We start from the raw sequence: 12044 nt of genomic DNA, 5'->3' as shown, positions 1-12044 counted from the left end.
CCACCGGGGAAATCAGGCATCAAGCTCGGCTAGAAATCACTAAATCTACTATTGAGTCTTACAAGCGCATGTTTTTGACGGCGTGTTCAATCATCTGTCCGTCTGATTTCAAGAAGTTGGTGTAATTTTAAGTTTGACTTGTAACTGCCAAAATCTGAATGATTAAATATAACATATTTGTGCAAACTAAACCATATACCAGCTTTTAACTTTAATTCACTATGGGGAAACACTATATATACCATATCTCTATGTATATGGTGTAAATTAACATCCGTCTTCATGTTCATGCCGATATACATACATGTCTGCGTTGACGTCCAAAATATGTCCAAAAATGAACCAAAAGTCCACATACCTTCTATAAAGATGGACGATGCGTCTCCACTTGCCACCACTATCCAGAACTGAAGCTAACATACCCCAGATACAAATGCTGCCACCTTACACCTTGGGAGCCCGAGTCTGTGAAGAAGTGGTGATCAGGTCCCGCCAATACACAATGCTGGACCAATCGTGAGTCACGGTGATAGTAACATGAATATTGATAATACCCAAAGTCATAGTGATAGGAAAGCAGTGTATTCGATATCCTTTACCCTTATGTGTGTGCAGTCATGTGTCTCCCTTAGAGAATGTGTGTGTTGTCGGGAGGTGCCAAAGATAACGGTAGCTTCTGGAATAAGACCAGACCACAGTTTTTCTGCAAACACCAACTCCCCCAGTCTGAGAGTGAACCCACCCACATTCGATCAGAGAGCTTCAAGATGGTTAGAAAACACAGGGTCGTTGTGAATCTTGTTCAACTCCATAAATGCTGGTTATTTGTAAATTCGGTGAGAAATGTAGAAGTCAAATCCACTGTTGATGTGTTCCATCACAGTACAGTCTTAGTATTTAGTTTACTGCTCAAAATACACATCTAACTGTGCAGTTTCTTTTCAAGGTTGCAGAGCAGTGAGATGATACTTGTTGGCATTGGAACATTAAAGCCCTGATCAAGTCTGTGCTATGAAAATAGATAAAAGAAACAACAGTGGCCGTGAGTTTCAATGTCCAGTATTTTGTCATCTCATCCGTCCACCACTAGCTGTGGACTTTGTCCCTTTATAATCTGCCTCGCCTGACTTCCATTCCCAAAACCTGTGCAGCTATAACATCAAAAAGCTCTTATCCGCTGTGGTCCAATCACACAGGGAAACTGAATAAGATTTACCAGTGCCTGTCCAGAAGTTAAACTCTGTGTGACTTCCCACAGATGACTGTAACCCCCCTCTCATTCCAGTTGAGACCAACTCGGCTGCACAACACAACATTGCAGAGCAGCAGTGCACTGTGGCCGCCGGCAGATGTCCTCTGCACAGGTTACCTCTGTGTCCTGCCCCCCCCCCCCCCCCCCGCCTCCTCTCTTTTATCCCGGCGCCACTTTCTCCTTGTTTATTTATTGTGGAGATGATCTGGAGTCTCAAATTGACTCGTGGGATTGATTTGGCAACACCCTTCTCCCTCCCCTTCATTTCTCTCCTCCCTACTCCTCTCCCCTCCCTCTGTCGCCCCCCTCGAAAGACTTTTGATTAATCTAGCAGCCACTTTGAGGAGCGCCGGAGAAGAAGACGAAGTCAAACGGAAGGACAGAGAGAGGGATGAGGAAAACGGGAGGACAAAAGGAGGGTGGCATGCCTCTGTTATCCCGGCCCAAAGTTATGTGATCTATTTGATAAGCAAAGCTCTTTTTGATTGAGGTCGAGAATGCAATAGCAAACTTCTTCTTTGAAGGGGAAATACAAAGAGAGATATATGCGCAAAGGGAACAAAGAAGGGCGAAGGAAAAAAATACAAAGGAATAGGAAAGTAATTGGTTGCCAAGCCATTTGTGATATAAAGCTATACTTATCACACACTACACAGTTGAAAGTGGTAGAAGTGGCAAAAATTGTCATTGAAATATTAATGCTTTTCAGATTTAACTTGGTGTCAGACATTGATAGAAAAATACATCTACCAGTCTTTGCTTTGTTGGCTGAAATAGCAACAGGGTTTAGCCACTGTTCATCTTTTTAGAACCCTGAAAAAAGGGGCTCAAGTTGACATATCACGTTTCAAGGTAGAGGCTACCGCTGCATGCCCAAGTGTAATATCCATGTAGAAGACATTTCGATAATGTTAACTGATATGTAAACTCATTTTGGCTGATATTCTAATATACTTGGACAAATAGATTGGGGTTAACTGAGTATCTTTCAACATATTGCAAATGTAATTCTATCCTGGACACGTAAAAAAGTCCAGCAGAGCAGATGACATTATCTTAGAGTCTGGCGTATAATTCTTGAAACTCGGAAAAAATGTGGAGGTTATGTTTTCATCTGCCGTTGTTTGTTGGTTGTTTGTTAGGTAATTACCAGGATTACGCAAAACCAGGAGGCAGATCCAGGATTTTTTTTCACATTTAATTTAACATTTGGAGAAGTTTTTTCAACATTTTCCTTGATTTCTTAGAGAATAATTCATGGACCTTGATGAAAAAGATCAGACATGCTGAGGGGGCTGATATTAATGAGTGGATGCAATTTGGGGCAGTTTCAAATACAATTTTGGTTCCAGTGAATTTAAATTGGGTTTCATGAGGGGACTAATGGGCCTTGACGGAGGTATATGCTCGGCTGAGTTCAATTCTAGTTTACCATTTTATAGCTGCTCCTTTTCCGATGATTGTATATGGAAATATTCTTTTCTTTTTTGGGCCCAAAACGTTAAACAAAAGTATCCCTCTTACTACAGCTACATTGGAGAAAACAGCAAAGACATTTTCATTATATAATCAAGGGCAGTGCAGTGGTTGTTCTTTCTGTGTGTGTGTGTGTCCTGGTGTGCAGCAGGTTATGTGGGGTCATCGCCACAGCGAAGCTTCTGATGTGTGTGTGTGTGTTTGTGTGCGCGTGTGTGTGTGTGCATGCGTCCTGCTCTATTTGTCATCCCAGCCGTGGTCTTTGGTGACACTTTGTTCATTTGCGAAACCGACTGTTTGAGATGCAGCGATCGATCGAGCAAATAGAAGCAGGGCCCTGAGGATGGAGAGGGAGAGAGAGAGAGAGAGAGAGAGAGAGAGAGAGAGAGAGAGAGAGAGAGAGAGAGAGAGAGAGAGAGAGAGAGAGAGAGAGAGAGAGAGAGAGAGAGAGAGATGTGCAGTTTTCATTTCTGACATTTGAACCTTGAAACTGGACACACATCAGTGTCCTGACAATTTTATGTAATTCAAATTTGTGTGATTGACAATGGAGATGCTTGCGGTTCACACCGGTGGTGACAAAAATTAAATGCAAGACTTTCTCCCGCTGCACAGCACACAGTTAGAAAGTAGAAATTTAAATGTCGGGGGGAGAATCTTTGCTGAAGTTTATCTGTGAAAAACTTTTTTGGAGTTTGTTTTTCTATCTCCAGCTCCGGCTTTTTATCGCCCACTGATAGCCGCACTTCCATCCATTATGTTGGCAGAACTTCTGATTTGAAATTGATTTGTCAGATAGCAACTAATGGCTCCATGAGTCGAAAACAGGCTCTCCAGACTGCATTTTTCATCCGTATGAAAGATGTGTCATTTTGACAACCAGGCTGCGACTTTATAATGCACACTTAAAATTCCTCCAAGAAAAAAAAAGACAAATAAAACTTTATTGTTTAAGGCATTATGTGCTGATAACAGTGGAATAAAAATTGAATTATTTATGGTCTAGTTTGATAGAAAAACATTAGTTAGAGTTTATAAGCAGAGCTTTTTTTATAAGCTCTGCTTTTATAAGTTAATAAGTGTACCTTTTTTTTTCCTGTTTTACTTTCTACAGTTTCCATACAATATAGTATTTGGAAAAGCACTTTCTGCTAAGATCAATTCTGCTTTTTCAATATGAAGCTTGAACGTAGCCTGTTAGTTTAGTGTTACCCAGGTTAGAAGTAAATACAACTGCTGGTGATTTGTTGTTTAACATTTTCCAGCCAATCCTTACCAGTATTACAATATAAATATAGTAGGGCATTGCCTGTCTCCTCTCCGATTGGTTGGTGTGGGGCACAGCATTTAATTCTCTACAATACACTACATTCCAGTTGCCACACTCAGCGGTGAGTTGCAGATATGCACTGGTTGAAATGTATTCGCACCTAACCTTGTGCTTAGCATTCAATGCAGAACTCCTACTGGGAAAATGTCAATTTATGTAAGTGTGATTGAAGCATAACATCAGCATTACACCTGGAAATATATGTGGAAACCGCAAGCCGGGATCCATTCAAAATGTTTTCAGCATCACTCAAGTTAGCGTGTCACGTCTCATAAAACACAAATCTGACTGATTTACGAGGAAAAATTTTGCTTACACAAATACATGGTGGACATGTTACACAGACAAATTCAGAAATGCATATAGACTACAAACTCACACACAAACACACACCCACGCACACACAAACACATAGTGTGTGAGTGCTGCTCCAGTGGCCAGGTTGAACATAGTTTATATGGAGAGCTATGCACATAAGAAATCCAAGGTTCCACAGGAGGGAACTCTACAAAGTCCATTGCAAAGTGCTGTTTACTGTGACGGGACGGAGGCAATGAATTCAAAGCAGGCTCAGGAGATGTCACTTTCTAATGTACTGTATTCTGAAAGCTCTCAGTTAAGCTGTGCTGTCTCTATCTCTCTCTCTCTCTCTCTCTCTCTCTCCTGCAGGGGGATTCTCCGTACAGTCACTCCCGAGTTCGTCTGCCCTCCAGTGTACCAGCAATCAGACTTTATTCCTCCTAAATCCCCCTTACCTAATCCCTCCCTCCTCCTCTCCCTCTCTTTTTCACCCACTTCCTCTTTCCGTGTCGGACAGATATACTGTACGGCGGGGAGGATGAAATAAGAGACGGCTGGAAAGCAATTGTCTTTTCATGGCACGAGGAAGCACAGTGAACATTTAAGCGAAAGAATGATCGCTCTAACGCCACTGTTGCCTGTCTCCTTCTCTTTTACAGTGCAGTTCAACTTGATTCCTGTGGGGCTCAGGATCGTGGCCATCCAGAGCACCAAGACAGGGCTCTATGTCGCCATGAACAGCGAGGGCTACCTCTACACTTCGGTACGGTCAGCACATGCAATGAAGTAATGCCTCAATGATGATGGGATTATAAGACCTACTGATCCTTCTTTTATTTTGTTCAATAAAGTGGTGTAGAAACATCGTATTTGTCTCTGCATACAGCGACACTAGCATTTCCCACAGAATGAATTCAATCTGTAGTGGTAACAGGGGGGCTCTCACGTGCAACAGATTCTCAGAGACAGATACACAGACTAAAAAGTTAAAGATAAGTCCTCTCTAGGTAGAAAAGCACTGCACTCCATTCAAATGCTCTAGCTGAAACTATGACTGCGTGAACGGTAAAAACCTTATGGACCAGCATGCACTAGTGGACTAATTGGGACAAATTAAGACATGGAGTTTATAATGAGGGCATATAATGTAATGTTTGTTATAACTGTATAATGTCAGCAATTGAGTCACCTGACAAGCAGCCGCACACTACTAGGCACAGTGCTACCGATACACATCGCAGCATCACTCGACAATTTTTCATCTCAGACTGTCTGAGTCTGCCTGTTCATCCCGACCTGGTTTCTTTTCCCTCAAACAGTAACAGTGAAAAGCTGAGGATGACATGTAGTGTCTGTCTGTGTCTGTGTCTGTGTGTGTGTGTGTGTGTGTGTGTGTGTGTGTGTGTGTGTGTGTGTGTGTGTTTGTGGGTGTGTGCATCAAACGGTTCCCTGCTATCGGTCATAGCAGCGCTTGTATGCTACAACTCGGGGAACAGCTCGAATGATGTTTCCCGAGAGTTATTTTTCATTGATGTGCAGAGAGGAGCGGCAGAGCTGCACGTTTGAGAGGCAGATGGAGGAGTAGACGGAGACAGAGGCATGGATCAGAGTGCACTCTGTCAGGATGAACAGAAAAGTTCTTTCTTCAGTCCTTTTTTCCTCCTGGCACACGGGCAAATTGTGTGGGATCTTGTTTGAAGTGCATCGGTGCCCTCACTTCAAAGTCCGTCTAATGCCGCCTGCACCCATAGCGGCGGAGACGAGGAGGGGCGATACAGGGTTCCTATTGGGTGGAACAATCAAAAATCTGGAAAGAACTCGTACACTGAAGTCCTCCCCCTGCCTCTCGTGCAGTGTGTGAACATCGGTTGAAGCACAAACACGCACAATGATTAATGTCTGTCCTGTAACAGCTTCCCCAACCAGATAATTTGAATGTCTTTAAGTTCAAAGCCTTCCCTACATAAAGTAGTTGGAAAGTTTAGCTCGGACTGAATTCTCTTTGCCTCCTGAATTATTTTGTGTCTTGATGTTCCATCAGGGAGATGACTCATCAGTGACTATACCAAAATTCAAATAAAGAATGTGAAATCTGTCAGCTGCAGCTCTAAACCTCTACTTGTGATTAAAGTCAACCAGATCAGTTCAACTTTCACTTAGGTCATACCTAATTGTTAACACTTAGCCAACTTTGCAGTTTGGAAAACAGCAAAACAACAGAAATTTGACAAATGACACAAGCCTCCTAAACCTTTATTAATAAAATAATATTTGAACACTTCCAAACACAGTTTCTTTAAATTAGCCATTGTAGATAACTGAATTTTTTTTTTACAGGCCATCCATCCATCCATTCTATCCCTTCACAAGTCCTTCCCTCTATCCCTTCGTTCATCCATCTACACATTGTCTGTCCAGCATGTTCTGGGTCTAACTGGTAATGCCCGAAAAAGTGAAATTGAACTGGCTCCGTGGAACACGGAAGAGCAGCAGATGCAGAGGTCTGAGTTTGGACAAATTTAATCACGTACAGTGGCCAACACTCAATAGAAATATACTTGACTTCCAACTGAGAATATAGACACAACTCCTATAAGGATGTAAGGATTCCTAATTGCCTTAATATATGGTAATTCATTACCATAAGTCGTCTTTCTCGGCTGTGATGATTAGAATAAAACCCAGGTTTAAAAATACAGAAATGTCCCTTTTCATCGCAAAAACTCTGAATGGAACTTGCAAAAAGGTTCAAATTCAGCCTCAATCCATATTTCAACCTAAATGCAATCGAATTGTGACTGCAACCCCAAAAGAAACTTTCCCCCTGTAATGCGCCCCAGAAAATGGTCCTTGAATATGACTTTTCCAGGGCTTGGAACCCCACTAGACAGTGAAAACCATGCACACACACACACAGATTTAGAGGTTATACTTTCCTAGGCATTCTCCTGACAGAAGAAAGGTGACCCATTTTCACACTGGGAAAGAACCACAGGGGGAGAGGCAGCGAAGGGAAGGAGAGAACCTTTCGAGAGAATCCCTGGGAGATGAGAACGGAGGGAGCACAACGTTTCACTTTTTTTTTTTTAACCCTTTTAATTCAAACTACCTCGTCTCCCATTATAATGTATAAATGTGTGCACCACAGTGAGAGATGGAGAAGATGATGGAGAACAGAAATAGAGAAAGAAGGCATGTTCAGTGTTAGCACGTGCAGGGAACTGGGCCCTTGCATCATTCCCTGACGTGTAAGTGTTTGAAGGGGTCAAAGAACCTCAATGTAATTTCTCAGAGAGGATTTTGGTACATGTGCCATTTTGGTTCATGCTTACTGATTGTGTTCTGCTGTCTGAAGTGGAAACTGCTCTGGGGGATGAGGGGGAAACTCTGTCGTTGTTTAATTTCTAATGTGTTCTTTCTTTAAAGTTTTATAATTAGGGGGATGTTTGAGATAAGGGCTGTTAGTTGGCGGGCGGTGGTTCGGTCTGCACTGCAGCGAGGGAGAAAAAAAAGATCAACAAACTCATGGAGAGTTATTACCTGACTCTGCGGTTCACTTCAGTTCATTTTTGTTGTACGGCCCAAGAACATTACTGTTGTACTTAAATCGCACTGCTCTCATTGCTCACTTTCCAGACTCAGTAGGCTGCTGTTTACAAAAAATCAACAACAACAGTATTTTAACCCGCTCACTATACAGTAACTACTAGTGGATAATTTAGTATATCGATATTTCCTCCAGGATACCTTGGGGTGCTGGCCTATTTTGGGCATATTTGAATGATTTAGAATTGGGCTTTTATATATCTAACATAACAAAACTTGACCATGCCATTGTTTGATACCTTTGTTTTCAGCACAACATTGACTTTAAGACCAGATAATTAAAGTTTTCACTTTTGACATCAACAAGTATATCAACATATGGGACCCCAACATACACAAGAAACATAAAATGGAAAGCATGGAAAACAACATGTTTTTTTGTCCTATAAAAAAAACACAAATATCGTCAATGATGCATTTTCATAATTGCAAACGTAAATCCAGGCTGTATATGTAAAGACATAGTTGAAAAATGTATACAACATCAAGCAACACTCACCTTTTTGAAAAAGAAAGTGTAGTCATGGACATTTTGGGGTTTCCTGCCCCTCTCTAGTATATTCAGTCTGTAGAGCAGAATCAGCAGATTCACAATTTCTTCCAATTTCTCAAGGCTTTCAAAAAATGACAAAGATCTTGAGTTAAATGAAACGCCTGCACTATCCTATCTGTTATGCTTTTACTTGTGTGTAAATGCGTCAAATTTATGCGATAAAATCTCGGTTTATCTCGACCTGACAACCAGCCTAGCAATCTGATTGTGTTACGCCGTGGAATCTCAAATCAGCAATTTGATTTGACTCCGGAGGGGTTTTTCAAAATTTGGTTAATAAACATTGTAGTTACAGTGGAATGTTAATAGAAGAATTATTGTCCCTGCTTCGAGTCACTGTTGACCTTTTCAGTATTTAACCTTGATGCTGATCTTTTAACTAACCATAACTTGGAAGGCTCCAATGCTGCTATGGCTACTATGATGGGATGTAGGGAAACAAATTAACTGTATTGTTAATGAATCATTTGCAAAGACCTTTGTAACTATTCAAGAACTAACAATGTTTCAGGATTTTGTTGATTTATAGCATAACACAAGTTGTATTAAGTCCTGTGAGACCTATTTACTGTTACGACGTTTGTTTTCACTTTTTCAAATCAAAGAGCGGATTCTCCAGGAGCAGTGTTGAGGTAAAAATTGTGACCAAGGTGGGAAGGTGTTTCCTAGCTCTTTTTTCGTGGCCATAACAAAAGGCTCACCTCGGCTGCGGCAGTGCTCCAGTGGCTACTCAGCATTAATCTTTCACGGGCCTCCCTCTCCCCTCTGCAACCTCACACACACAAGCAGATAATTACAACACTTATTTAAAGGATTGGAAAATTAAGTGCCTTCTCCCTGCTGTACATTTGCCAGTAATGGCTCTGAGCAAAAGGAAAAGTTGTTTTTCTGCCTCTGCCTTCCTAAGACCCTTCATTTATATTCATTCATCAGTTGCATCGTTCTCACTCGATGCTTCTCTGTTGTAATTTTTCGTTCTGCAGCTACCTCGGGAGAGTGACGCAAATGTAATTTAATCAGCAAATCTAATTTCATCAAGACACCTTTTATAAACACACAAATATTTGTGGTAGTGGCTGTGGCGGGCCAGCAGACAGACAAAGAAAATATATGGCGCCCTCCGTCGGCTTATTCATCGATCCATCCATTCTCTATACTGCTCATAAAATGATGGTATTGAGAGGCTAGAGCCAAATAAAGCTAACATTAGCAACAAACACCATTCACAGCTACCATTCACAGTTTATAGAGTCCAGAATCAACTCTATCACCTGGGCCACATGGCTGTGTCACTGCTCCTGCAATAACAACAATAGAAACCGTGTTAAAACCTTGTTGTGCGGCAACTAGAACCTGATAACATAAAATAAAAAGAAAGACGTTCTCTCAGTTATTCTAGACACTTGGACTTAAGTGTGCGAGGCAGTTGCATAGTCATGTATCCCGGTGCCACTGTTGATAATCTAAATGAGACTTGTAACACAGAAAAGCTTTATTTTCTGAAAGCCAATAATACTAATTGATTTTGATTCAAAATGATTAGTTTGGGATAACTAGTTACCCATTTGGACGTAAGCACCGGTCAGCAGAAATTGTCCAGTAAACCTGGCGTCAAGGAAGAATAGATATGATCATTGAATGACAAAGTCCCATTAGGAAGTTTTGGTCAAGGTCACCGATGCCCAGAGGGAAACTCTCTTTTCTCTGTCTCTGCTGTGTGGAGGTCAGATTTGAGGGGAGTGTCAGTACAGCATTTAAAGTAAAAAAAAAAGAAGAAAATATGCTCACATTCCCTGCATTCATTGTAGTTTTTATTTGGAACAATTCTACTTTTAAAACGCTCTAAACATCAACCCACGTAACGCTTGACAGGCTCAGTGGTGTTTCCCTTGCAAACACACACCATGAATAATTGATCGCATGCAAGTGGAGTGAATCCCCAAACTCCCCTCGTTGGTGTTGTTTAACCAGACGACACAACTCAAACCTCCGGAGACATTGCTGCAGTGAAAGTAGCTCCCGCCAGCACGAGATAATAAAACAAAATTAACTCACTTACCTCTAGTGAAGAAGCAGAAAGCCATCTCAGTTCATGCCATGAGAGATGTATAAGGACGAGCCAAGTAACACATGGGGGCTTCTTTTAGCACTCTGAAGATGTGGAGACGGGAGGGGGTGGGGAAGACACTGGGCTGAATGTGTGTGTTTCCACTATATAATCTATTGTGTGGGGAAATAACACATTCGAACTGCCGTTAAACTGTTTGTGGACTTGCGAGTGCACAAGCCGGATAAAAGTGGTGGAGTGACAGGCTAAATGATGGCGCCGACGTCCTTTTGTCCTCACATGAGCCTCTTGTTTCGGGAGGATGGAACAACATTGATAATAGAGGTGAGGAGGAGAACAGGGGGAGTGAGTCACTGCGAGGCATTGGCGTTTCGGCATTTGCATAAAAATGTGCGGGACAGGGACGGGGTTTTCGTTCAAACGAGGCTCCTGCTGACAGCCACACATAGAAAAATAAAACAATTCCAAGTGGAATGAAAAGCTGGTGTAAAGATAAAACGAGATGTAGCAGATCAAACATTTGTTGACCTTCCAATACACGGAATGTAAATCTTGTATGACGTGTACCCACACAGTGCACATGCAAATCTGTATTCAAGGCCAGGGCTCGTCGAACTCCTTGAGGGCGCAAGCGTGGCGGGACACTTTGATTGACAGGACATGCTGGATCTTAGCACGAGTAATAACACACAGAGCTGATTGTTGTCGCTGACTTGAGAGGGGGGTAAGGAGGAAGGGGAGCTCGGAGGGAGAGAGAGAAGGATGGCCTGACAGGCCGAGACTCATACCGAACATAACATCTCCGCTGGGAGCAACAACCGCCGCCACGCTCGTCTTTCTTTCTCCCCCTCTGTCTCACTTGTACAGCTTTTACTCTCCTGTCAGTCTGTCTTGCTCCCTGTTCAGCCATTTGTGTCTCTTGGCCTCTCCTGTGGTTTGCCTTTTTTTCTTCCCCCCCCACCATCGCCACGTCCCCCCTCCCTTGCTTTCTGTCACCCCATGAACCCTTTTTATTCCGAATATATATATCCCTGTCTTCTTGTGTCCCTTATCTGCTGTCCTTGTCCTAGCTCTGTCCTCCACCTCTCTGCTCTCCTTTCCCCTCTCTCCCTTTGTCCTCCGCCTCCTCGTCCTGAAACCTTCAGCTCTCCCCTCTCACACTTTCACCCCACTGCTTTGTGTCACCAATCCTTCCACTGAACCCTGTCTCACAGAATCATTGCTCAGTGAAATCAGATTTTCTTGTATTTTTTCCGAGACCCTGTCTTTCTCATGTTTCAATATAATGTGAGCTCAGTTGGTCAAAAACATACGAGGAGAGTGTTGTATTACAAACGTAGAGAAGAGTTCTTTATTTCTTCCATGTTGATGCTGACTCAGCGCCACGGGGGTAGACATGCACAGTTAAGCAAGTGTTCAAAACTAATATTTAATATTTTCCAGTGTGGACATAAAGTAA

The 12044-nt window shown here is 42.2% G+C and overlaps 1 protein-coding gene across 2 annotated transcripts in view; it reads left to right on the top strand.

Annotated features, from left to right (window-relative positions):
• The window catches only part of fgf11a (fibroblast growth factor 11a), a 69792-nt gene that overhangs the window by 41387 nt on the left and 16361 nt on the right, over positions 1-12044 (top strand). For both annotated transcript variants that reach the window (XM_062384169.1, XM_062384170.1), the window contains one exon: positions 5018-5121. In XM_062384169.1, the coding sequence (XP_062240153.1) occupies positions 5018-5121 (104 nt within the window). The remainder of the gene's footprint in view (positions 1-5017; positions 5122-12044) is intronic.

This window comes from Platichthys flesus, chromosome 24 (assembly GCF_949316205.1).
Source record: "Platichthys flesus chromosome 24, fPlaFle2.1, whole genome shotgun sequence".
Classification (NCBI taxonomy): Eukaryota; Metazoa; Chordata; class Actinopteri; order Pleuronectiformes; family Pleuronectidae; genus Platichthys; species Platichthys flesus.
This window is presented reverse-complemented; position numbering and strand designations above follow the sequence as displayed.